General features: G+C 40.5%; 1 protein-coding gene across 3 annotated transcripts in view; it reads left to right on the top strand.

The window, feature by feature from the left end:
- tox2 (TOX high mobility group box family member 2) overlaps positions 1 to 27500 on the top strand; it is a 111566-nt gene that overhangs the window by 14800 nt on the left and 69266 nt on the right. For all 3 annotated transcript variants that reach the window (XM_019861133.1, XM_019861132.1, XM_019861131.1), the window contains exon 2: positions 18606 to 18698. In XM_019861133.1, the coding sequence (XP_019716692.1) occupies positions 18606 to 18698 (93 nt within the window). The remainder of the gene's footprint in view (positions 1 to 18605; positions 18699 to 27500) is intronic.

Below are 27500 nucleotides of genomic sequence, written 5' to 3'. Positions count from 1 at the left end.
GTCTGTCGCAATAACTGACGACGCGATGTGCTCTGTGTCCTCACTGTGCAAACATAGCACAGCATTGACACATAGCCTGCACAGGCATGTGGCCGTGTGAGCTGCGAGTACATAAACACTGGGGTGGTTGTCCAAATGGTACATAGAGTGGAGTATGGTGGCAGCATCATGCTTTGGGGATGTTTTTCTTCAACTGGAAGGGCTCGCGGCTTTAGTCAAGGTGGAGGGAATTATGAACAATTCCAAAAACTGGTCAGCGTTACAAAACTTCAGGCTTAGGATAAAGAGCAAAAAAATGTGAAGAAAGGTCGACTAGAACACCTGAACTTTATTTGGGGTTAATCTGAGCCACGTTAAGCAATGGCAGGCATGAATTTGAATGTGATTTGTTCATTCTTAACACAGCCAAATCCCCAGTTTACAAGAAGGTGTGCAAACCTTTTTTCAATTTCCTTGCTATTTCCCCTCCCATAGATTTTTTTTTCAATCTTCGTGCCAACTACTGTGAGCTGCTGAGGCAGGTCAAGAAAGACAAAAAGAACAAATGCAGGGGTCATCAGTCAGAAGGAGTCTTTTTGCATCATGACAACGCAAGCCCAAACGGTGCTCTCTCTCTCTCTCTCTCTCTCTCTCTCTCTCTCTCTCTCTCTCTCTCTATATATATATTTATATAGATGCTATTTTCCCTCCAAACGTCCATCTTAGCACCTGACTGAAAGTTATAGTTGTGTCTTTGAGATGCAGATATGCACATTTTGAGGACTATCACACACATCAATTTAAGCAGTTGCAAATGAAGAGACTCAGTTGTGGTAAATCAGCATCTTTTTTGAGGGGGCGGGGCACGAGTTGATTGTTTTTAGGTTTGCACCACCTAATATTCTTTTAATGGACTTCACAGGAAGTGCTGATGGAATTACAAATTGGCTCAAGTGGCTCATTTGCACAGCCTCGCTCGGCCCGTTGCATCTTTTGATTCAGTTTTGTGGGTCGATCCATAGATGGTTGTTGAAAGCTGTTGTGAAGACTGCGTCCATTTGAAATGTTACATTTGTTCGGCTGCTTGCCAATCATTTGTTTGGCTGCGCTGTACTGCAGGCTGGGTGTTTTTTAATGTTATGTCATCAATCCATCTATTTTCTATTTTGCTTTTTGGCTGGAGTAGCTCTTAAATGATCCTAATGCATGCATATTTGTCAAATGTGGGAAGAAATCCGAGTATCCTACCTGTTAACTATGAAGCATACGCATGAACGACTATTCCACCGTGCTGCCAATATGGTGAAGCTTAAAATCACTTTTTAGTAACTTCTGTGTTGTGGGTTTTTTGACATTTGAAACCGATGCCACTTTTGAAGATTTACTGCAGGGTTTTTTTTTTTTTTTTTTTTTTTTTTTTTTTAGGTGGGGTTATAAAGACTCAATTGGCTTCAGTGCCCTTGGCTGACAGGTTGGGTGAAAAATGCTTTTCAGTAATATTTTTATAGAAATCTTGTTGTGCGGTGTTCAAACTTGCACAAAGTTTATATATGTGCATGGAGAGAAAAACCTTTCAAATGTTCTCGAAACAGTCGACAGCAGTGAAATCTGAGCCGCCGGTTTGCACATCAAACGTCTCGCGGAGAATGTTTTCACACACAGCAGCTGAAAACGAGCAGCAGATTTCACACCAGCTGTTTTATCACTTCATGGGCAAAATAATTACAAGATGAGAAATGCGCATTAGCAATTAAAAAAGGGTGAAGGTGTGCGTTCAATAACACACTAAAAGTTCACTTAAATAAAGTACTGTATGAAGGGAGAGCCAAAATTATACACATTCTTTTCATGTTGTCATATGAGTACTTATTACATCAAAAAAAGGTTTTTAAGCCTGGGTTGGGATTTGTTTTTGGGGTTATCAAACCATGATTTCTATCTAGCCAGAGCTAGGTTTAAACAAGAGCATATTGTTGACTGGATAGATTGCTGTTCATGCGCTAGATTGCTTTAATCAAGATAGCTAGTCAGTTATCGACTTAGCTTATATGTAGGTAAGCTACTGATATTTTTAGCCAGCTATCTGGTTGATGTATTTTAACATCGACACAAACAAATACTTTTACATCTCATTTCTACTTTAAAATACCAACAATAGCCATCTCGCTTCTAGATTAGAAATAGCAGAAGTTAAAATTCTGTGTTTAAATGAAGATAGCTTAGATAGCTAACTAGTTTGTACATGTCTGTGTAGGTGTAGGTAAGCTTCACGTGATATGTGGCTATGTATTGATAGATTGGAGATAGATCGAGTGGAGAAAAAAAAAAGCCTGAAACCAAAAACTCCCTTGCTGTTATTCTTTGACGCTAATTGCTGCATTGCATCTTCAATTGCTGATTTGTCATAATCACCGCAACGCTGGCTCTGTGTGTTCAGTCCAGTTCCAATCAAAACGATGATGTGATAAAACTTTTCTAAAAATGTAAAAATCCAACTTAGGAAAGCGTACTGTACGCCAAATCCAACCAACTGGGATGTAATTACTATTGTCGTTATGATCGTAATGTGCCGACAAATGGCAGCTTGGAATTTCTTCCGAAACGTTTCTGACTTCCTCCTCGTGTCGCTCGATGGGATTCTCCCTCTCTTCATCCTTCTTCTCCCCAGGCTGCTACTCGTCAGCTCGCGTTAGTCGCCAGCGCACAGCTAAGTGGCTATGACAGCACTCTCTGATGTTCCAGCTGCCGCAGATTTATGACGTTATTAAAGCGCATGTTGTGTGATTAAAAATGTTAATTCTTCCCCTAAGTCACACGCCGTTTTGTTGTGTCTTCTTTTGGTGTCTCATTAAATTACATGGAAAATTAAACGAGGACGAATCATTCAATCGTTGCCTAATACAATACAGTACAACAAAGCTGTTAATTACAAAGCCCCCACCCCAAATTAAAAAACAAAACTGGGGTAGTACCCTTTCGGGCAGGGGTCCCCAACGTTTTTTGCCTCACGGTCCAGTTTAATGTCAGACAATATTTTCAGGGACCGCCCTTTAAAGGCCGGATGAATACAACAAAATAAGATGATATGACCGGCATGAAAACTGTGGTATTTTCGAAACATAATAATAAACACGAATAACGACGCAAGGAACGTCCTATTTGGCCGCGACACTCTCTGGTCGCTATGGTAATGTTTATGCGGGCCTTCAAAATAAGATAGACCGCAAACACAAAGTGCATGAAAAATACGACTCACCATTGCCGCATATTATGCAGACTGGGCTTGGTACGTGGGAATCTCCCGTTGTAATCAATCCGTATTTTAAGTAGGACTCCTGACACTGTCTATTAAATGTAGCCTTCTTTTTCTTGAAAGTCGTAGGCTCCTCCTCTGTCTCCTGGCTTGGCCTTTCCCCATTCCCAAAGAAACTTTCCAAAGACCTTTGTTATTTTTACTCATTTTGCTAGCTCCTGGGTTTCATCTTAGCGGTAACCTATCACGTGACTGAGAAGCGCACCTTCACCTGCGTCAAGAGTGACATATTGAAGACGGATGTAAGAGAGGATCCGGTAAATTTTCAAAATAAAACATTCTTTCAGATTCTGAAATGTACCAAATGACCCACGGACCAGTACCGGTCCGCGGCCCAGGGGTTCAACAAATTAGGAGTGAACACACTTGAAATATATTGAGGATAATCATTATGATAATGAGGACCTCATGCCAGAAAATGTTCAGTATTACATGCCGCAATCTATCCTGGGAAGTGAAGAGTATCCGAAAAGTAAGAAAAAAAAAAACCTTTTAAAAATTTGCTTCATAATAACTGTTGGTTTAAAGCAGGAGTATCTAACTAAACCCAGTCCTCGAAGGCATGTTTTACTCGTCTCCCTACTGTGTTGGGGTCGGGAGACGTGCTTCGCTGTGTACTCCTTAAAACTGCAATCCATCCAACAGTGGATTCTTTTGAAACACATTGACATTGGCCAAGCACTTGTTTGTACCTTTACATGCAAACATAAAGTTACAGAAATGGTGCCTTTGTCCATTTGGATCGTTTGTCTACCTTTTCTAACCATAAACAGGATACTTATTTGTACATAGAGGCTCAATTCAAACCCTACAGGACACATCACAAAAATGTGTACCTCGGAGAACAAAAATCACCCCCAACAATGCCCCCTTTTTTTCTGAGACTGTACGGCACAATTCTTTGCAACGCTGCATTATTTTAGCTCACCAGCAGCGCAGGACATGAGATGCCACATATCAATAACAACTTTACTCCAATATCCTTCCTCCAAATTTCAGGAATTATTTGTTTTCAAGCCCAAGAGCAAATATAAATTCAGTCAACTCGGCGATGCCCTTGCCGCCACCACCATTGAGTAGATTTTCGGGTAATCAAGTTATTTAAAACAAAATCTGATAATTTTTTTTAAAAGTTACGTTGTAAAAGTAGTTGTGGACACAGCTTTCTTTGACGTTACTGTGACGAATGAATTGTTTCCTCTCATCAATGGTTCCCTTTCTCCCAAATGAATGTGTTCAAGGTGCTTTCTTTGGCTCACTTTGGACTCTCGTTATGAATTTGTTGATGTAAAGATCAACACAGCAGACTCGTTGGACCGATCGACTTCGCTGGGAATCTGTTTTCTCAGATGCTTTTTCCCCCATTTCAAACAGGCTATTGCACTGGAATTCTGCACAGAAGTACACTTGGCCTGAGTTGAACCTCCCCGGCTGGAAATTATTCTCGCGCAAAAGTAATTCTCATTAAAATAATGAGTGAGATCTACCCCCACCCTTGATCACTTGATCTTTTTGAAGAACTCCCCTGCTGAACTGCACATATTGCCGTGCTGCGGAGAGATGACCAGCTTGCGGTATTTCTCTATGTACTTTTTAGTGGCTCTTTAGCAGTCGGCGCCCGTGATTTAGGGGGGGGGGGAAATATATGCATTGATGTGTCATTAACGATGTAGTCGCTCGATTTGGAAAAAAAAAACAAAAATCAGTCGAAGTCATAAGCGTCATTGGAATGAATTCTAAGGTGCCCCATAGTTGAAGTGATTTGTATCATATCTTTATTTGGGCGAATCGCATCACAATGGGAATTAATTTCATTTTCTGGTGATTGTGATGAATCGTACTGTAATGTAATTGATTTGTATCAATATTGGACTCGATCGGTGTCACGGATTGAGCGATTGTGAGTCCTCTTTCATCGTAAATTTGAGTGAATCTTTTGTAATTAGAGTGATTCGTATTGTAATCGAAGATATTTTCCATTTATATTACAGTGACTCATATCACATTGTAATTGCATTGCATGCAGAGTACTTTTTTTTATGCATAGTGTGGTATCGTTGGCAGTTCATCAAGATTCACAGTGCATTAGCTTCAGTGCACATCGGTCCATCGGGTTGCCATGGTTTAGTGCATGGCAGCTCCCAGATGTTGGGTAATTTGACAGAGGCTCCAAACGGGTCGCCCTCACTGCTATCGCCACATCGCAGCATGCCAGGTGTCCGCGCGTAAAGCCGTAACAAATGTCTGTAGCAGTGTTTGCAAACACACCAACACGTGAGGCTAATGTTTGATTGAAAAGTTGCATTTCAACCTCAACAAATTTTTCTCCTCACATTCCCCTTTTTTGATTTTTTTTCAGTGATGATTTTATAATTCTGAGCGCCTTTTAAAAATGCACACCACAGCACAAATTTTGCAGGCAGCAGCTTTCATGAACATCTTCTCGATGGAGCGCAGTGATCTGTTCAAGACTGATTTTTTTTTTTTTCTACAAACTTCGATGAGGCAAAATACATTTTTCATTGATCTGCTATTAGGTAGAGCAAGTAAAATGGTTGTCTGTTTGCGAATACTATATATGATGTGCAGGGAGATCCACATAATCCCGAGACTAATGTTCCAGGGTCAAACTGACCATCAGAAAACCTTGAACACGACAGGCAAAATTTGTAATGCTACTTTTTAGCATTTGTAAAATAATATAACAGTTAGCCTAGCGTCTTCTATTTCATCTTCTACAACAACTCTTTCTTCATTTTATTTTTTTAATTATAATGGATGCCCCATAGTGCCATGCTTGACTCTCACAGGTCAGTCTTCTTATGGACCACGACAGGTTTGGAGGAGGAAACTTGCTGGTGAAGCTATCGTCCTGCGCGCTGTATTGGTTAGCTCCAGTATACCACACATTATAAAAACAGTAAGAACATGTTTTCCTCATCGTGTGTAGGGGTTACTCACATTTTGAAAATCGATAAAGATATTACAAATCAGTGTGTGTGTTCCCCACTTAATTTGCAGCATATCTGTGGGAAAAACCTGAACTCCAGGATGCTAATCAGAAGTGGCAAAATTAATCAATTAATCGTCAACTAGTAGATTAATTATGAAATGACTGGAAAACTATTTTAATAATCGAGTAATCGTTTATTTCAACTTCAAATTGTTCAAATCCTCAGACTTTAGCCCACACAACAGTAATTATTGTCACATTTCTGTAGCCCTTTACGAAAGCAGACTGATTGTCTGGTGTTGTTTCAAAATAAGACATTTGCAAACACTTGTTTTTACTTTGGAAAGCAATAATCAAACCAGTAAATGAATGAGTTTTAAAAACGTTGCTGAGTACAGCACCAATATCTTTTTTGTGATATTTATTGTTTGGTTGTTTATTTTGGAATCACTAAACAATCACAAATAAACAACAATAATTGGTTAATACACAGGAATTGGAGGATTCTTTTGTTGTACAGCTTAATGCATAGTAAAACTGGGTCGAATTATTCGATTACTCGATGGAATTTTTTTTCCCTCTTCGTCCATCCAGCCATTTTCTTTCACAGGGGCGGCGGGCATGCTGGACCCTCTCCCAGCTGTCTTCAGCAGGATTCACCCAGAACTGGTTGCCAGCCAATCGGGAATTTTCCTCTTCATGTGCGATTATGTACCATGCTTTGGGTCTTGAAATACTGATCATTCGGACCAAAAAAAAAGAAAAAGAAAAAGAAAAACCTCAAAACCACATTCCCAGAGTTAATTATTTTCTCACTAAGGCATTGCAAGATTTTCTGATGTTTGACCGAGGTTAAGGAGTCAATGTTCTACCAACACCGAAGCACAATGAAGTGCCTTCCATTGACTTCTCACTATTTTTCTTAACGCTAGTCTGCTTCTTGCAACCGTGGATGCTCATTAATGATGGACCTCGGACTCAAGGAAGGTATCCCCAAGTGTAAACTATTTAGACTCAACTGATCAGAGTCCAATAATCAGCACGTTAGAGTTAGTGAGAGGCCAAAACAGCTCGTTGGACCGCAGCCCCTTCTGCAAGTCGAAGGGCTGCATTTCATTACCAGTGTCGGGAGTGATTAGATCTTGGCGACAAAGGCTGCACTCTGCCATCAGTGTTCCCATGCGGCATCAATCCGCCTGCTTTTCGGAGCGTGCCGGTGAATGAATGTGATGGCGAGTCATAGCGTCGTGTCTCTAAATGTAACTCGCACAGATGATGTGTTCACCTTGTCAATTAGGCAGATTATGAAACGCTTCGAGTGAGATGGAAAACATGTCAGAAGACCGCCATCTTGATGTCTAACTCTTGAATACGCAACAACAGTGGAGCGCCGATAGCTTATCAGACCCGTCTCGTTTTGGGTGTTTGCACTAAGGTGACAACTGAAATAGTATTGGTATGTCTTCAGGGCAGAGATTTATTGCACAAATGGGTTATGAGTGTAACCTGATGTGCCAGATGGTTTGTTTTCGGAGTCTACGAGAAACTGTTTGGACAATGCGTTCAAATAACACTTGGGCAATCACACAAACATCCTCTTGGAATTGTTGTGTTTTGGGCGCCCAAAAGCCCACAATTCCTTTCACACGTGTATCCTGGTGGCTATGTATGGATTTTAGGGATCCTGAGTATAAGATCTACCCACAACTCATTTCTTAGAACCCTTGGAAAGTTTGAATAAAAAGATCCCCAATACCAATTTCATTGATCAACAAATTGGATGGGCATGTCTATCATAACAAGACGTCTTAAGGGCCCATGTGAGACACTGATCAAGAAGCCTTACATTTTAGTTTGCAATAGACATTTTGGGGGCGAATTCCAGCACTTCGTACTTGGACCAACTACTTGGGAATTCGCTGAAATCAGTCCCAGTCACAAGCTTATACTTAAGTATGAAATGCTTAGGTTGTGCAAAGGCATTCTTGGAATTGTTCTCATTCTTCCGGCAAAATATTTGAGGCCTAAACATGCCAGAACACCCAAGTGCCTATATCCTCGTGAAAATGTACGCATTAGTTGTGAGCCTAAACCTACCCCAAATCAAAAAGACTAGCCCTTGCAGCACATCCCCAATCCACAAGAAATTGTGTGGACATGTCTATCATAACAGAACTCACAAAAAAGTCTCAAAGACACAAACCCAAATGAGAAAAAAATAGTCATCAATACAAATATCATTACAGTAATCCCTCGTTTATCGTGGTTAATGGGGACCAAAACCACCCGCGATAAACGAAAATCCGCGAAGTAGCGTCCAATTAACATAAACAGGTTAATTTTTTATTTTTTTTAAGTCCGCAAACGGTCCGCGAGAAGCTGCAAAACAACAGCGAGTCACATTGAGCAACATATACAGTACTGTACTCCATGTGTTTTTTTTTTTTTTTTTATATATGTTTGAAAAAATCCGCGATGCACTGAACCCGCGATAAACGAACCGCGAAGTAGCGAGGGATCACTGTACCTACCATCACATTCAGTGGCGGTGTCTATAATGACAGGATGCACAGATGTCTCAGTCCATGCCAAAATGTAGCAAAAAAAAAAGTTGACCATTTTGGTTTGAAGCATTGATTTGGGGCGATATCCAGGAACTTTTAGGGTATTTGCTCAAAAATCAACCATGTACACTTGACAGAGAGGCAACAATAAAATGTCAATCTTTTATAATCATCATAGTTTTCAGGATTCGGCATGAAAAATGTAGAGCGAGAATCTGTTTTATTATTACTGCTTAAGGGTGGTTGGTTCCCTCAGATCAACCTAAGGGGACTGCAGGGATAAATTACTTACAGTAATGGTAAATGGGCTGTCACTTGGACAGCACTTTTCTTTCGACCTCAGGTATTCAAAACGCTTCACACTGTTACCTCATACCCCAGAGTTCTGGTCCGAGGTTTAACGATTTGCATTTTATTTGACGTCTGGCACTTAGATCGGACTTTGTGGACAACCCTTTTGGGCAAAACCATAATGACAGACAGGCCAACTGCACCCCCATTATCCTTTACTCACATTTGAGTATCAACACCCATTCACCCCCGACCGGAAATGTTCTGACCTGCAAAGAGGGGTACCAGCGGGAGAATGGCAGGAAACATGTTGGTGACAAGGGAAAATGCTGCCCCTGGTATTTTAGAGCCCCGATGAGTATAAATAGGGCATTGGGCAAGAAGGCAGGAAACCAGCAGAGCGAGGCCTCAAGTCGGAATTTCTTCTGGGGAGCAGCGATAAGGGACTTAACTCCCTCCTGTCTGGGCCGGCTGACTGCAACATGCCACGTGATCCCTCATCATATGCGTGTGGACATTGACAGAGGAAGACCCGATTGAGGGATTGGATACACTGATTTGAGTGCTGTGAGAAGTACATTTGTTGTGTGTTTTGAGTCCAAGTAACTCGTACCAAAGGATCTTCAGCAGCAAGTTGGTTCAACGTATCTCGAGCTCGGTGTCCACTTTTATTGGAAGCAACGGCACAATAAAAACATCTTGTCACGCCAGTTTTATGCGATATAATTTTGTGCGTATTTTTGAGCATGAGTCATCAGGATTTGAAAGGTGCATAGTTCAGCTGCAAGCAGTCTGTATTGTGAAGCGAACCGCTGATCAGTTGTACATGATAGGCATTGTTTCGGTCTCTTCACCATTCAGAGGTTATTCTACAGCTTTGAATATATCAGCAGCTGTTTTTATCTTGATATCATGTAAAGTTAGTGCTCATGGGTTCTCGGATTTTGTTGCTACACTCAAATGGGACTTCAGGGGATGTTGATGTTCACCTACTCTCTTCAGATCTCATACTTTTTGTCAAGTTTTCCACTTGACAATGAAATTTATTACCCAGTGAAGATGCGTAGAATCACTAAATAAGCAAGACTGTGAATTAACTGTTGAGAGTTTTACATTCTTAGTATGAAGTAAGTAAAGCTGTTCAATTGAAAAAAAAAAACCCAAAATAATTTGGTACTTGAGCGCTCAGTGTTTGGTGTCCATGTAACAACCATCATTTTGAGTAAGCCTACAATCCCTTCCGAATAACGGACTGAGTGAAAAATCATTTTTTATTCACAGCACACTGCAGAAATGTTTGCTTGAAAGCATACTTTATTTTTAACTGGTTTTAGACAAGTTCAGTTTTGGGCTCTTCGTCCATAGTTGTGAATGCGTGTGGTTGTTTGTCAGTTCTTTATGTGCCCTGTGATTGACGGCAAACAGTCCATGGTGTTTCTTTGCCTCTTGCCCAAAATCAGCTGTGATGGGTCCCAGCTCACCCGTGACCCAGACAAGGACAAGCACTGTAGAATCTAATTGGGTGGCCCAGGTGTGAACACAGCGAACAGGAATCTAGAAGAGAGGTGGAATTTTATGGTAACTCAAGATTTGAAAACTTTTCGATATTTTAACAGGATTAAAAACTGCTTGTAAAAAGTGTTTTGAGACAAGAACAAAAAAAAAAAAGAATCTTGGCACAGGGTTCTCTAGTCTTAACAATCCTCCTTGCTGCGGCTCAGTCAAACCGGAAAAACGTTGTGGTCTGAATGAAGACGACTCTAAGCAGTTTTTAGATCTTTGAGAAAAGAAACGCGAGGTGAGTCACGGGTTTCACAGGAAGTCATGGAACTGACAAAACGTTCACTGTCAAACAGTTGCGCGAAAGCGGCCCAACATCAATTCCATGAGCTCAGAAAAAAAAAAAATCATAAACCATAGAAGGCCACCGGTAGAATTATTGTTCAAAGGAAAGTTGTTTTTTGTCCCAATATAAAAATATGGAATGATGGACCACATCACCAAAACACACATATCCCCTCCCCCCACAACCCCTTCTTTACCGCCACCAATGCTCATGTTTCTGCATGATCTTTACCTGATAGTGTCTCAGTAATTGTATTCCTTAAAAGTGGCTCTGAATAGTCACCCAACATAGACTTATGATTTGCTTAAACCAAGTCATGATTGCTTGCTTGAAATTCGGCGGCTCCTCGATTTGCTTGATTTTTTTTCACGGCAACTTGGGACTTTGCTTGAGACTTGAAGGTTACGACTTGAGACTTACTTGTGACATGCACATATGTGACTTACTCTCACGTCTGGTTACCAAGCTAGTCACTTAAAACTTTCTCAAATCATCTTTCCCCATTCAAATTAATGAGGATGTAATTAATCCATTCCAGCTTTGTGATTGTAATTTGTTTTTACTCAGAAAACAGCACTTTATTCCATTGTATTATAAAAGATACAGTCATCCATCCATCCATCTATCCATTTTCCAATCGGCTTATCATCACAAGGGTCACGGACGTGCTGGAATCTTTCCTAGCTTTCTTCAGGCAGTAGGTGGGGTACATACACCCTGAATTTGGTTGCCAGCCAATTTCATAGCAAGATAAAGTCATGACATAATTAAATGCAATGCAAAGATTTAGACGGTTCTTGCCCCTTTTTTCTTGAATTCAATGGATATTGTGCTGTTACTTCTGGGGGCATTCCTCTTGGCCACTTGAAGGCAGCACAATTCAAAGAAAGATATACGTGAAGTGTTTCACAAACTTATTGAGTTAGATGCAATAATATTAGTCGTTTTTATACCTACGGGTATATGATGTATTGTCGGTCTGCATGTGTTGCTCTGCCGTGTGTGTTCAAATATCTGTTGCTTAAAGACTTATAACACACCAACATTAAGGGGGAGATAAGTCCAAATAGTAGTGTTGCATAGATGTCAGTGTCATCTCCAGTTGGGGGATCCCGTGTCAGATGGCTCGATGGTTACGTTAGGGTAAAAAAGCAAAAAACCAAAAATCAGTGTGAGGCCATTTAATATTCACTTTCTCACCATTTTCTGCCTCAATCCTATCTCCACCAATGGACACTCACCGCCTACCCAGGCCTTGGTCACTCTCTTAAGTGATTGCTACATTTCATCATCCCCCATTGAGGTATCATTATACAAATGATGGGCAATTCAATTTCAATTGGTTGTATGAGGAGGAGGGTGATTCTAATTAGGCCGAGGCACTCGAGATGGGGAAAAACATGGGAGAAGAGAAAGAAAGAGAGATGTAAATGGACAGGAGAAAAACAGAAGTGCTCCTTTAGAAAATAGCGATTTCAGCCATCTTGTGTCAGATTTCGCACAAAACCGTCTTGCGCTGATAAAAAATAAATAATTTGTGAAATTTTGCAGATTTTTTTATGTGCCATTGTACCTCCTAAAACAGAAAACTGCTTGAGAATTGAAGACTACATCGTTAGCTCCATTATTCCTCCATTGCTCTAAGAGGCGATCAGTCAACAATCAATCCCAAAGCACTGACAGAATTGATTTTTACAAAGGATTATTAGGGCCACACCAAAAAGAAAAAAAAATAACATCTACACTAAGGTCAGAGCATCTTAGAGTAGCGTTGTAGGATTTTGGTAGAAAAAGTAGTATGATTTGGGTATTATCTGAAGCCGAGCCGTGATTGGTCATTGCCTGAGCTATTGACCAACTATGATGTCATTTTCAGTCGACAGCAAATGGCAAAATGGCTGCAAGCTGAGATGGCTGAGATGCCGCTTTACTCATATTACACAAAAGCAATATTAATCAGAAGGCTGTCTTTAGACTAGGAAAGACGCATAGAATATATTATTGAGAAGTAAACTTGAGGGTTGATTTCAAAGTTTCAAGGTGGAGTCCGACTTTCGCCCGAAGTCAGCTGTGATAGTCTCCCGCAACTCCCCGCCACCCTCTTCAAGATAAGCGGTGTTGAAAATTGATGGATGGATTCTAAAGTGTTTTTTTTTCTGTGTCCCAAAATGTTCCTTCACAAGACCAAAAATTCATGGGAGAAAAAAAATCTGCCTTCGAACTGTCACAGAAAAAAATGTTTCTTGTCTATTATTTTACTTTATTTTTAAGTAATTTTTTTTGTTTTTGTTATTGTTTTACCTCTGCACATATGTCCTGTACATATATTAAAGCTAAGAAGAGTGCGCACACACACACACACACACACACACACACACACACACACACTCACGCACACAAATAGAGCAGGGAGGATTCAGCTGAGCTCAGCGGTAGCAGTCAAATCTCACAATTGGACTCTTTAATTCAAAGCGGCGTCACAGTTCTCTGTGAAACCAAATCAAGTGGCTGCCGTCAGCACATCAACTCTTTATCCTCCTGGCCGTCTCTTCCTCCCGCTTTCTTATCTTCACCTCGATCACACTGTCATCTGCTTCTCTATATCACATCCTCTCTTTTTATATGCAATTTTAATTACCAATGCCCACCACCAGCAGTAACGGAGGGCAAGTGTTAAAGTCACCACATACTGTATAGAAACTGTCATTAAATATCTGAATATGTGCTACACTGGTGTTTAATTAGGAGACTACCTGCAATTCGATCCCAAACTTTCCCGGACCTCCGAAAGATACGAGCACCACCTTAGCAGGATATTATTTTGGCCTACGAGAACTTACCTTGGAAATTTTTTCCTGTGCTTACTGCAGTCAAAAACCATGACGATATTTGTTTAAAAGGCTAATGAATCATTTCACTTGTTTAATATGCATTTGAAAGTGCTGCAAATTATCACACATGAGGAGAGGTGTTGCAGTTTGTGATTAGGCTTTCCTTGTTATTTATTATTTGGGATGTTACTCCTCAGTTGTCCAGCAAACACTTTCAGAATGTCATTTCGCCCCCATCTTTTTCCGTCACGCAAAAGAGCCGTATGACGCCATGCAGATGGTGTGCGATGTGTTCGAGGAAACGAGATAACATTACAGTCACAGGATTTCCTATTCAAGTCGTTTACTCCAAGATTCATTCTCTCCAGATGCTGCAGGTAGTTAAAAAGAAGAAACGACTAAATCTCCTGGCAGCCATCTGTTGTCTTTCTCCGACGCCGGCCAGCCAGAGGCCGAGGTTTTGTTTGGCAAAGCTGGGCGGTTGTTACGTTGTTGTCGGCAAACCGCCTCGTGAAAAACAGAGGAGCAGTTTTCAACACCACACATAAGTGAAAATGAAGGATCTATATTATTTTCTTGAGATTGACTGGGAGAGACTTGGGCAATAAGTTAGAAAGCCATTCACTTCAGAGCCAACCTTCCCTGAGTCCTCACTGTGTCAGTTTGTTGGGAAAATTTATCTAGTTCCGCTCCAATCCCGTAGGTGGCAGTAAAGCGCATTACAAGGCGGAGGTTTACCTGAAACACACAGCAAGCTTTTTTTCACCGCAGCGCCATATGCTGGATTGTATGGGTCATTGGCCCACACTGAGTTCAGGCAAGCTGAAAAAAAGCATTCCTTTATTTACCTTTACCAAAATGTAAGGGCTTCTTCTGTTGATTTTGCGGGACGCTAAAAAACTAAATAACAAGCTATCCATACATCGATCCATTCATTCTCTAATCCGCTTTTCCTCACGAGGATCGCGGGCGTGCTAGAGCCAATGCCAGTTGTCTGCAGGCAGTAGGCGGGGTACATGCTTTACTGGTTGCCAGCCAATTGCAGGGCACACAGAGACGAACAACCATTCGTACTCACACGCACACCTAGGGGCAATTCAGAGTGTTCCATTCACCTGCCATGCATGTTTTTGGAATGTGAAAGCCCACGCAGGCATGGGGAGAACATGCAAACTCCACACGGAAAGGCCGTAGCGCAGGATCACTTTTTCACTGTCAATCCGATGTGCAAACCAGTCATCCGCCCGCTCAGGAGACCAACATCAAATTATCATTGTTTCATCTGTATAGGAAGAAAAAGAAAAGGTCCATCTGTGCGTCACCCTGCTTCAAACTCGTTTTTCACATAGTATTAACTGGCATGTTATTCTACTCAAGTCCTGAAGGTCTTGATAGTGCACATGACAAATCACCAACTGTCAAACACCACAAGCTGTTTTCCCTGCGGCTCCATCTGCAGGATCTGGTGGGTCACTTCATCTATTGGCCGCCAATTCAAGCGGACTGTAGCTAACAAAACAACTTGTGATGCTGTTCCACTGTGCTGTAGTTAGCATTGTTGCACATTATTAAGTGCCAACTGCCACATATAGGACACTTTTCTCACCATAGCTCCATCTGCAAAATCCGATGGGTCACTGCGCCACTTGACATCAGAAAAAAAATTCTCTCTTCAACTGCAACTATATTCTTTTCCCATGTCTCGGTTAGTCCACTTGAAGTAGAGTGGGCAATTACGGAGGAGGAGGGAAATCTTTTCACGGTCACTTCCTGTTAATATTGTAACACAATGGTATCCTATAGCCACCATCCTGCATGTCTTTATGGCATATATGATGGGAACCTTTGGCCCTCAATCTGGTCTGTAGCAACTGCACAACATCCTCTGTTTGTCAAACTGTATATTTGATCTTATGACATCATAACATCTGCTTACATTTAACCACTGACAGCACTTAATAAGTGTATTAGTAGAATGTAGAAATGCTTGCTTGTTGCATATATGTATGTATGCATGTATAAGAATAACTATTAAAAAAAGAAATAATATTGCATATATATATATTTTTTTTCCTTTTCCTGTGTTCAGTATCTTTGGGTCTTTTCAAATAAGCTATATAAATATGTTATTATCATTTATATTATTTCATTTTATGAACACATTTTTCATCATTAAGATCAAAATGTTATTGTAGACAAAACATGGAGAATAATAATATTATACTGGAATAATTTATTTCTTATTGTATTTACTGATATTTATTAAAAACTATCTAAAACTTGTTTGCTCCAGGACAAAAATGCAATTTGTATTTGTCTTTTACATTCTTGAAGGCCATGAATACATGCAAAGAAAAAAACAAAGTAAATGCGTATAAGTAAATCACAGCAATAATTCATTCATATAGAAAAACCTAAAAATGATCATAATTTTAATAAAATCATAGAAAATAAGTTTTAACAAAGCTATTTTTTCACACTTTATGACCTTCTTCTGTTACATTCTGCAACCCAACTGGCAGGGTAATGTGATTTATTTTCATAAATATCAGCAATGTTTTCCCCTCTTCTACTAATGTCATTCATTGGTCATGCATTGCTGAGTGCATATTGTACACACAGAGTGGTCTCCATAATGTATACACACAGCATGTATACAGTCGCTGAGTGATGGGATTTCCCCTTGTCTGGGGCAGCACATTCCTCTCATCAGTGCGGTATGATGTGTGCAAGTTTTTTTTTTTTTTTTTTTTTTTTTTTTTTTTAGTTAAGCCAGGAAGAATGTTGCCTAAAGAAAACACATGTGTTGCATTAAGTGCGCCACATCTGCGCGCCGCGTACTATAATGTGAAACGGCTAATGTTACAGGTAACTATATCCCTTCAGCTGTCCCTGGCGGCTTTACAGTGCGAGGCAAAAACCATTGTTGAAAGAGTAAAAGTGTTAAACTGCTTACTAGATGCTTGGGGAAATGATTTCTGTATGCAGCTTTACATTGAGAAAAAAGAATTTATTTATTCAGTTCTAACCAGAATTTAGAAAACAAAGTGTAAAAATCCAAGCGTTTGCAAATCATCAAAAACTCGGAAAAGAATAAACAATTACAAATGCAAAGCTAAGAAAATTTAAGATAAAGGCCCATTGGCCAGCCCTAGCGAAGCCTTTTTCGGCTGCTAAGAGGAAAGTGTGAACGGTAAGCCTACACGCTAACAATGTGGTACACCAAACACACATGGACATCATAATCTTTCACTCGAGTAAGTCCACTTGTACTATCCGATGCCCTCCATTAGCTGAGCGTCCTGTTAATATACACATTATTCCATCACTGCTAATAGGTTAGTGTATATAGCATGCCGTTGCTTTTATCCCCTAGCCTATTATCCTCCATGCATGGTATGGGAAATAAGCTTTGGCACACATTGCATGTGGGTTTTGCTGCACAGTAATTGCATGGTAATCACTGTGCATTCACAGCAGGCCCATAAGCACAATCTGTTTATAGCACATATAAGATAAACAGCGTGCGAGGCTGTTTATGCTTGTGTATAGACTGTATTCTCACTGAAAAGCAATCTGAATGCATGTACAATGTGTGTGTGTGTGTGTGTGTGTGTGTGTGTGTGTGTGTGTGTGTGTGTCCTTTTTTTGTTGAACGTTCTGTATATTTTTGTTGCATAAGTGAAACTGTTCACAAAACACATAACGATTGGTTTACGATCGCATGAATCAAGAACATGCAATCCACTTCTAGGCAAGTGCAGGATGCAGCTCGTTCAGAATGAATGTATCCCGTTGTGTTTACAATCACTCGCCTGACTTCCGTGCAGGAAGCGGGGGTTCGGGTCCCCACACAGTAAGACTTAGACTAGAGTGTATTTTTTTATGGTTCTTTGTGTGCCCCTTTATTGATCAGTTGATCAGTCCAGAGTGTATACTTTTGTGGGATAGGCTCCAGTCAAACAGTGACACTGAATATGATGAGCAGATATGGAAGATGGATGCATAGATGGAAATTGTTTATTTTTATTTTGTTTATTTTTTTTGTTTTAATATACATATATTAATTATTTGAATCGATTCAAATTATGTAACTTATCCGTATTTTTATTTCTATTTATATAAATATTTCCTTATTCTATTCAGATTTAATTTGCCTTTGTATTTATTTTTTTCAGATTTTATTTTTGTGTTTAATAAATTGTTTTTGAGGAAAATAGATGTTGTCTTTTTGATATTTGATTTTCAACTTTTCTAAAATTTTAATTTGATCCAGACGCAAACCAAGTCATGTGTTCAACCCATTGTTAGGCTAGTTATCGGACCGTACGCAGCAAGTCCAAATAATCTGTTTTCCATGTTTGGTCACGTGATCTTCCATTTACATCAGATTAGCCTCCTCGTACGCTTGGAACCCATTTCACTGAAAAACATACATCTACATAGAGTACTGTGTACCATGTAGCACTGGCTAGTCATCTGAGCACCATTGCCGTCTGTGCCCCTCCTGTACGCTCAAACTTTTTTGAGGCAGCTAGCCTTAGCATGCCATCAATACCGATCCAACCTCAGTTCCTGGGTGCCTGCCCCTCATTGGAGTAAATATGGATTGCAACATTCTGAGAGCACAAAAATACGCAAATAGGCACCTTTTCAGCTTGTGAGCACCTACAGTGAGCCAAATATACTGATATAACATTGCACTTTGTACTTTAAAAACTAGCATCCTAACATCACATAAGGTGCGAGCAACTATTGTCGAAACTCCATTCTTAAGTATCAAAGCTATGATACTTAAAACGTATTGTCTGTTGTTTTGTTCTATCAGAGCAGATACAGCGGTGCAGATCGAGGCGTGAGGCTCTACAGTTCTCTGCCCATGCGCCCCAACCCTGACGGCAAGAGACTGCCATCCTCTGGGGTAAGTCTTGTTGCATGCTGCATTCCGTTCGAAGACATTAGTCATAGTGTATGGTCTATTTGTGGGTTTGAGACCTTGATATGGGCCAGAAGTGGTTGCCGATTCTTCAACTTTGATGTTTAGTTCGGAAACTTTTCCCCTCATAGATTCAATGGCATTCCAAAAGTTAAATGATTTCAATTAAAATTTATTTGAATGAAATTCAGAGATAAATATGTGCCATTAGCAGAGGCGGGCATTCTGTCAGTCATGATGGAAGGTCCGTCAGTCCATCATTGACTGACACCCGTTTAGCTGACGAATGATTTAGCGGACTCCCACTTCGCTGAAGACTGGCGGAAACACCCACCACTTGTCCTGTATGTTTTTTCGCGGGGGTGAACAGACACCGGGTTTGCTGCAAAGAGACTGCATTGAATATGGGGGCTCATCTCATTTCTCTAATTGCATCTTCCTAGATCCTCACACCTGACTCTTCTGTTTAAATGTTAGCACCTCACCACAAAATTTTGGGAGAAATCCCTCAAAATCATACAATTTCAGATAAAAAAAAATAAATGAATACAAATATTTGGGAAGATATACCAAATGATTTCACAAGACCATGTTGAAATGCCGAAAAAAACAAGAACATTTTTGGATAGATATGCCAACATTTGGAGCAAAATTTCAGAATATAAAATGTTTCACCTGAAATTCTTGAAAAACGCATTATTCAATGTAAAACTTTTTCAAGCAAACTTTTCGGGGAAAATACTCCTTCAATACTCGCATTTACCTAATTAAACCCCCTGGCCACGATTCATAGGAAAATGGCATCTACCTTGACTCTGTGGAGATTGCTGCTATTATAATCCGCAATGTATTTTACTATCGTCAGTCAATTTCTTTCTGTGGCAGTTTCGGCTCTCTCTGTGGGGGAATTGCAATATGTAGTATAATCCTACTAAATTCTCATGGACCAGGCCGTCAATCATGAACAGTATTTAGGCCATAACAGGCTACTGAAGCCAAATTTACACTGTTAAACCTTGTGAACTTTCACAAAAATGAACCTCCCCCATGCTTGGTCGGTCGGGTGTCCCAAGGGCTGCCGCAAGGCTTCCGACAAAGCAGCCATCACAACTTCTCTTTGGGTTTGTTTGGTGTTTGCCTGCTTGGCAACTTTGCATAGGTGTGAAGCCAAAAGACCACCCGCTGTTCTTTTTCTATTCCAGCTGTTTTGGGGGCATTGAAGGGCGAAATATTTAATTCGAGTTTTTGCGAAATGGACTGGACTGCAACTCATTGAAGTTTTAGTGATGCTGCACTTTGCAAATACTTTGACTTTGACAAAGTGCTGCAACACTACTTTCCGCTCTAAACACCACCACTCTCTTTAGGACATCTTTTAGTATTGCGTGCAAAATCATAATTACCATCTAGCTTGCCTTGCTTTTATGTGACAAAGGAGAGACAATGGCAGGAACAATAGAGCAAAAAGAGACAATTTAATTTCATCTGGCGTTGCACTCGTCGCAAGCGCTTTTTAAATTATCTGCCGGCTGCTTCGGGGAACATGGCGGGGCTGTGTCTGCATCAATACGGATTGTTAGTGCGCACTTTTTTTTTTTTTAATTACAGCAGAAATCGTATTGATGTTTCATGTGCTACATTATTTATGAAGCGAGAGAGAGAGCAAGAGTGCTAACAAAGCATTTCTAAGAAAGCCACCTGCTCCATATCTAAAGCGAATACTGTTAGTCGTTAAGACCGAGAGAGACGCTCGCAAATCACACCGATGAGTTCTATGTCAAAGACAAGCTTGATGCTGTAAAGATATATATCCGCCCGCAGTGGATTCTCAAATCCTCAAAGTCCGCATGCAAATCCAAGCGCACAAGTCAAGCATGAAGCCAAGCATCTTACATTCGTAAAAATTGACAGGTACAAATTTAGTGCAAGAGTAAAGAGATGTCACCGGTGCTCTTGTTTAAAGCCTCGCTGACGTTTTCATTTACAGAGGAATCGTGAACGGTGGGACAAAATTCAATTCATTGCAGCACAGATTTGGGGAAACATGCCAACATCATTTCTACCAAAGCTTTCAGGAAAAACAAAACAAAACAAAATAAAAAGTAGGGTAAAACAACTCAATCTAAAATTGCATGAGGAAAAAAAAGTTTTGGGAGAAAATACACCCCCCCCCCCCACAGTGAAGCTATTTCAATATGTCTCAAAGTGAAAAAAAAACAAAATCTGGGGCAAAAATATCCTCAAAAGCTAAAAGCAAAAGTTGGGAAAAACACACCAAAAGTCAAACAATTTCAACCCGAATTTCTGGGACAAATATCCACCGACAATTTCATCCCCCCCGCCTCACCCCCCTAAAAAAATGGTACAAATATCCCACCAAAATTAAAAATAAACAAATAAACCAATCACATTTAATACTACACCCCAAAATAGGGAAATGTCAGTTTAAATCAACATTTTTAAGAAAAAAATATTTCACCAAATACTTTCAAGAAGATAATATAGTCATACTGCATTCATAAAAAAATTTAAAAAAAAAGAAAAAATTCTGTCAAAAATTCGGGCAAACATTTCCTGGAAAGTCAAATTCCCCCAATGTTTTTTTTTTTTTTTTTTGTGACAAATATGCCCAAAAGTCACACAAGTTTCAAACAAAAATCAGGGGAGAATATTCTTCTAAATTTCAACCCATATTGTGGGAAAAAACATCCTAAAAAAAGAAAACATTTTCACAAGATACCATTGAATGACTGAATGAATGAATGAATGAATACTTTATTGTCATTGCACACTTGTTACAACGAGATTTTGCAGGAGCCTCCACCCCCAAGTGTATCGTGAAATATAAAAATATAAAAAAAGTATATAAATACATTGCACTCCCCTAGACTGACACACAATCACATACACACGTTTAAAAACTGATATTCAACGTTATGGAATGGATTTTTTTTTAAATTGTGACTATACACTGTTCAAGGACATCACAATGTGTGAACAATTTTGAAAGATAATCAAATTTCATTTTTCCCCATAATATTGTGCTTGCCAGTTAATACGCGATTATTTTTGCAAGGTCCTTTTCCCACATTTTTTTTTTTTTTTTTTTTTATCGACGTCTGCATCTCAAGACACCACAACTTTGGCACAGCATGCCTCTAAAATCAAACAATTTAACCCTTTCATGCACCCTGTAACCTGATAACTTGATATGCTGTCCACTGTAGTAACCGCTGTCCCTGAAAGGGTTGAAACAAAGTCTCTGGGAAAAAAAATGTTTCCAGCCTGGAGCAAATTAGTTCACTTTCCATTAGTATTTTCTCGACTATGAATACGTATTTTGAAATCGGAACAACTTGGAAGTCAACCAGGTTCGCGTACGCCTATTAAGGCCTGTCGTTAGTCAAGTATCAGCTTGCATTGAGTGTACACGCGGAGCAATGCAAAGCACTTAACATGCAGAAGAAAGAACAGACGGTTTTCCATTGGACTTAACAGGCGCTGCAGCGAGAGCCCGTATCAAGGTGCACTCGCTGCCGCTGCACGAGGTTCCTGCGCCCGCCGCCCCTTCTCTGTCCTCCCCCATTCCTTTCTCTTCCTTCCCCTGTTGCATTTCCCTGATCTGGATCTCTGTCCACAACCACCAGCACTAACACCAGCCACCACTAGTTCAGTTAAAAGTGGGCTCAGCACTTCCACCGCAGCCGCCTCCTCCGCTTCGAAAACCTCCATCTCCAACACCTCCTCATTTCCTGTCAAGGTGGGTGAAACCAACCTTCGCCCACGGAGTGCAGATGCTTGACCTCGATGTTTCCTCGTGAGACACTAAGAACATTCTTCAGGGAATTTAATCGGTGTTAAATATAGTGCAACCTTCTAAGTCAATCTGGATCCTTTCCTGGATGCTGGGCGACCCCCAAGTAGATTTGTAGCAATTTTTTTTCATCGGAAAGAATAGAAACTGTCAGTCACCGTCCTCGAAAAATAAATATATGACTGACTCCAATTCCAATACGTTCTAGTTAACTGTAATTACGATGTGATTCCCTTCAATTTGACTACAATTTGATCCAATCCACTTAAACTACAAGAGGTTTCATTCGAAATTCCGATGCAATTCATTTCAGAAAGTCATAATATTCACTCCAATCACGATACAGTACGATTCTCTTCAGTTGCGAATTGTACTCCGATTCCTTTCAGCTCCAATACAAATAAATACCATAAAACACAGTTCATTCCAGTTTCAGTTTGATGTAATTCACCTCAATTACGGTACAGTTCCCTCCAACTAAGAAACGAGTCACTCCTGATACATACAGCTCCACTTTACCATGCAATCTACGGTACTTTGATTAGTATAAGATATGATGCAATTCACTTTAGCTATGCTGCAATACAGTTAAACTTCAGCTACGATTCGACTCACGTCCAATACCACTAACGTAGCCCATCGAACTCCAAGATTAATGGTTTGCATCTTTCACAAAAGCAGATTCCTAAAAGTGTCCCACCCCACTCACTCAATCAAAACGTGTTCACAATCGCATTAATAAACAGTGATGAAAACCAAAGTCAGACAAGTGGTAGTTTGTATTGGTAGTTGTGTTTTGTGGAAAACAACATCTTCCAGCACAGGTTTATTTTTTAATGCGCTCATATACTCTTGTTGTTGTTTGGGCTTTCCACACGTTTGACACGTGGGGAGGGTGAAAGTTCACAATGTGTCGTATTGATAAGAGGACGGGATCATTTTGGGATTGCTTTTCTTGCATTTGGATCCGACACATGCCTCTCGCTTGCTGTCTCTTTCCAAGATGATTTGGAGCCTTGCATAGTCAATTATGTTGAGAAAGGAAGAGAGAGAGAGAAAGAGAAAGCGAAAGAGAGATGGGGCACATATTCCATATTTTGGCGGGATATTAATATTGCATGAGAGCTGTTCTGTCGCGAATATCTAAGAGAGAGAGCCTATTAAGGAGACAGGAAAAAAATGTGGCACACATACACACTGTAAGTACATTCCTCCATAGCACCCATAAGCACGTTGTTTTAATTAGTGTATTCCAGATTATAATAGGACGTGCCTCAATTTTCCTTTTACTCGGCCAGCCCGGCTGAGTGATGTACTGCTTTAATTGCGCCAAGAAAGGCGTATTTCAGGCAGTCAACTGTATCAACAAAAAAAAAAAAAGCAAAAATAAGACAATTCCACCCCCCAAAGTCCCAGATAGAACTGTGATACATCAGAGAGGGAACAATGGCATGACGGGATATTTATTTTCTCTGCGTGATGCATCCACTTCCTCACTGTCAGGCTTGGATTTGTGCTACTAAGTGGCTCTGATGCCGGATGACTGACAGCTCCTTTCAGGTCTACGAAGATTGTCAAAAAGCATGCAATTGTAATCAAACGATTACATTTCTATGGAGTATTAATTCCAAAAAAAAAAAACCTTGCAACATTGGGCTTTTGGGTGTACTCTAACGACATGAACAAGGCACAACATTCTTTTTGTCACCCATTCAATCTTGACTTACTATATATTGTGCACTGCAAGTCTAGGGGAAAAATAATCCAAAACAAATTCTGGAAAAAAAATATCCGTCAAATTTCACGTAAATGTTAAAACCAGCCAAATTTTTGTGGGCAAATGTGCATCAAAAGTCAAACAGTTACACCAACATTTGGGGAAAATTATGACCAAACGTAAAACAATTTCAACTTTATGCGTACAAACATGGTGCAGGTTAGTTTAACAATTTCAGCCAATGTTGGGGAAAAAATATGCTTCAAAAGTCAAGCATATATCTTCTCTACCAAAAAACAAAACACAACTAAAAAAAAATGAAAATTAGACATGAATTAATTTTTTATGGATTTTAAAAAAAATGAATGGATTTAGAAAAAAAAGCATGTTTTTATTTGAATCTTATGTGTCAAACAAAACTAATGAAAAACACTTTCACATAATTATTGTTGATATATTTTGAAATCGGAATCACCCAAGAGACAAATCATATTTTTCCCACCGCAAACATCGAAGACCTGCTCCTTCACGCTCTTCTCCCATTGCACAGCCCGCCTTATAACCAGCTGAAAACACCCCCCGAGAGCCATGGCCTAAAGTCGACACAGTCAGTTAGCCTTGGCACTCGGGGCGTGGGGGTGGTGGTGGGGGGGGGGGTTTGCCTACACGCTGGGCCTCCGACACTGAACAAGTGCATGGTGACCTCACAGCACCAGCTGGGCCTTGAAGACTTATTTAAACGGCCAATTCTCTGCGGTGGTATCATCGGCCATGCTGCAAATAAGGCCCTGCAAAAAACTGCATGGAGGAAGCCAATGAGCATTAAGCATGGAGGGGGGCGGGGGAGCAGAAAGGAACACAGTACACACGCACACACACGCACGCACACACGCACACACATCCCCTGCCATATCAATGTAGTTGGCTCTCTCTGAAATTCAAATGGGAAGAAGCAAGGGAGGGAGGGGGGAGAAAAAGAGCCAAAGATGATGAAAAACGAGAAAGAAACCTCTGGCTTCGAGGGGGAGGGGCCTTCCCCAGAAAAAGAAAAGCCTCCATCTATGTATTAGTGCTCTGTAAATATTACATGAGCTCTGCATTCGTTCACTTGTTTGGCATTACTTCCACTGGATGGCTATATTATTTTAGAAAGCATGCCTTGTTTATGGAGAGGCATGACCTACTTCCACTTTCTCTCTCGCTCTGTGTAGTGCTTTCTCTTCCTCTCGTCTCCAATCTGCGAAAATCTGCACCGCTTGTCCCCGCTGAACAATTACAAGGCAGCCAGATTCAAATGGAGATGTTTGTAGAAAACAACATGTGTATAATTACGCTTTAATGAGCTCTTGTCAGGGCCAGCGTGCGCAATTAGATTGGTAATAGAATATTCCGGCTGGATGCGAGCGTGGCAGTGATGGAGAGAGCGTCAAATGTATCCTGCGTGTCAGAATGTATTTTGTTGACACAACTGGATGCAACGTTTAGAGTTTAAAAACACTACACAGGCATACTGTAATTGTTTTCAACACCATTGTGTGCATAAGTAGAATAGCTTATGGATGCGTTCAGTCAATGCGGGATGTGTGTCCTAATGAAAATGGGTGCGTGTTGAGGGTATTGAAAGCAAACCCCCATAATTCATTCAGTTGCACTCCGTGGTCGAACGTTTGAAAAAAATAAAAAGAAAGAAAGAAATAGCCTCTGACACCAGTTTCATCAGTCATCGCGAAATTGAGTGGATGTGTCTATCACAACAGGATGCAAAACAAATTCTGTTTTTTTTTTATTTTCTGTTCTCTCGCTGGGGAATTCAACTCAACTTTTTTTTCTGAAGTAAATCAATTTTAAATGTCCATTGAGCGAACATTAGCCAGGAAGAGTGACAGTGGCATGCTAGCCTGTAGCTGAGCTAGCCATCATGCTTTCTCGCCGTGCTGAGTTTCACTCTGTTTGTTGAAGCCGTAGTCTGCTGGGAGTGCTTTTCAACGCAGGTGAAATACTCGCTGTTGAACTCTCTCTAAATTGGTATCGTTTGTCCAACCTGTAAGTCACATGCATTCAGAGGTGGGCAATTTACCAAATTTTGCCGGTCCGTGATTAGTCATCCGTCAGCGACCTAGGCCCTCATCCGCCATCGTCAGTCCATTTTTTTTCAAGCCAAACCAAACTACAATCATGTTATTTTAACCGCGCTTCTGCCATTACTTCGTTCAGTAAATTTCACCGGTCTGCCAGACGGTCTGTCGTCAATCTGCCAGTCTTTCAGTCTGCCCAACCCCCCTTCTGGAAAAAAAAAAAAAAATCATTAAAATGGTAAATAGGAGTGCATTACACATCAGTGTATCTTCACCATATGGTGGATACTCAAAGAGCTTCACACACCAACACGCGCGCACACACACACACACACACACACACACACACACACACACACACACACACACACACACACACACACACACACATGCATATCACATACACTTACTTGTCAATCTATTGAACTACTAAGTACAGCGGGAGCACTCCGGTGGGAGCCTGAAGCTGATTTAACTACTAACCAAGGCATTTTAATTTAAAGTTTAAAATGGCTTGCCTTAACCAGAATCTCGCTCTGCTTTGTGGCCAAGGGTAAAATCCAATCCAAGTCGCTTGCACTCCTACTCTTGTCTATAAATACTGGACGTCTTCTTTTTCTTCTTCTTGGTTCATTGACGGATTCCAGCTCTTTGGTGCATACCGACACCTACTGCTCCACCATTTTGTTTTATATACACAGAAATTGAAGATAATGCAAATACAACTGAATAGTGCAAAGAAAACTCTGATTATTGGCATTCAAAGGCAAATTCAGCGATAGGCAAAGACGTCTGTGCAGTCCCGGACATTTAAATGAGTGACAAATAACCCAACGGACAATTTATTAAAGTTTTCACGCAGCCAAGAACAACGTGTGCCTGCTCCACAATCAATAAATAATGAAACGACGTTCAGCATTTTATTCCGGCAGTGGACAAGCAAATAAAAAGTGACCCCAGGTTTGCGGAAACCACACATGAATAATGGAGCTACAAGCTCAAATTCCACATGTGACTGTGACTTATCGTTTCAATTTCTCCGTCTTGCGCTCACGTGACGACTTGAGCCCATGTTTCATTAAATCCAGTCAATCCACTTGCATATATCATCACACCGCACAATGGGAACCTTTCAAGGGCCCCCCCCCAGCCCAACTCCGCCAAAGGATGCTGACAAAGCC

Source organism: Hippocampus comes, unplaced genomic scaffold (assembly GCF_001891065.2).
Source record: "Hippocampus comes isolate QL1 unplaced genomic scaffold, H_comes_QL1_v1.1 scaffold40, whole genome shotgun sequence".
Classification (NCBI taxonomy): Eukaryota; Metazoa; Chordata; class Actinopteri; order Syngnathiformes; family Syngnathidae; genus Hippocampus; species Hippocampus comes.
The sequence above is the reverse complement of the archived record's forward strand: the minus strand, read 5'-3'. Positions and strand labels throughout refer to the sequence as shown.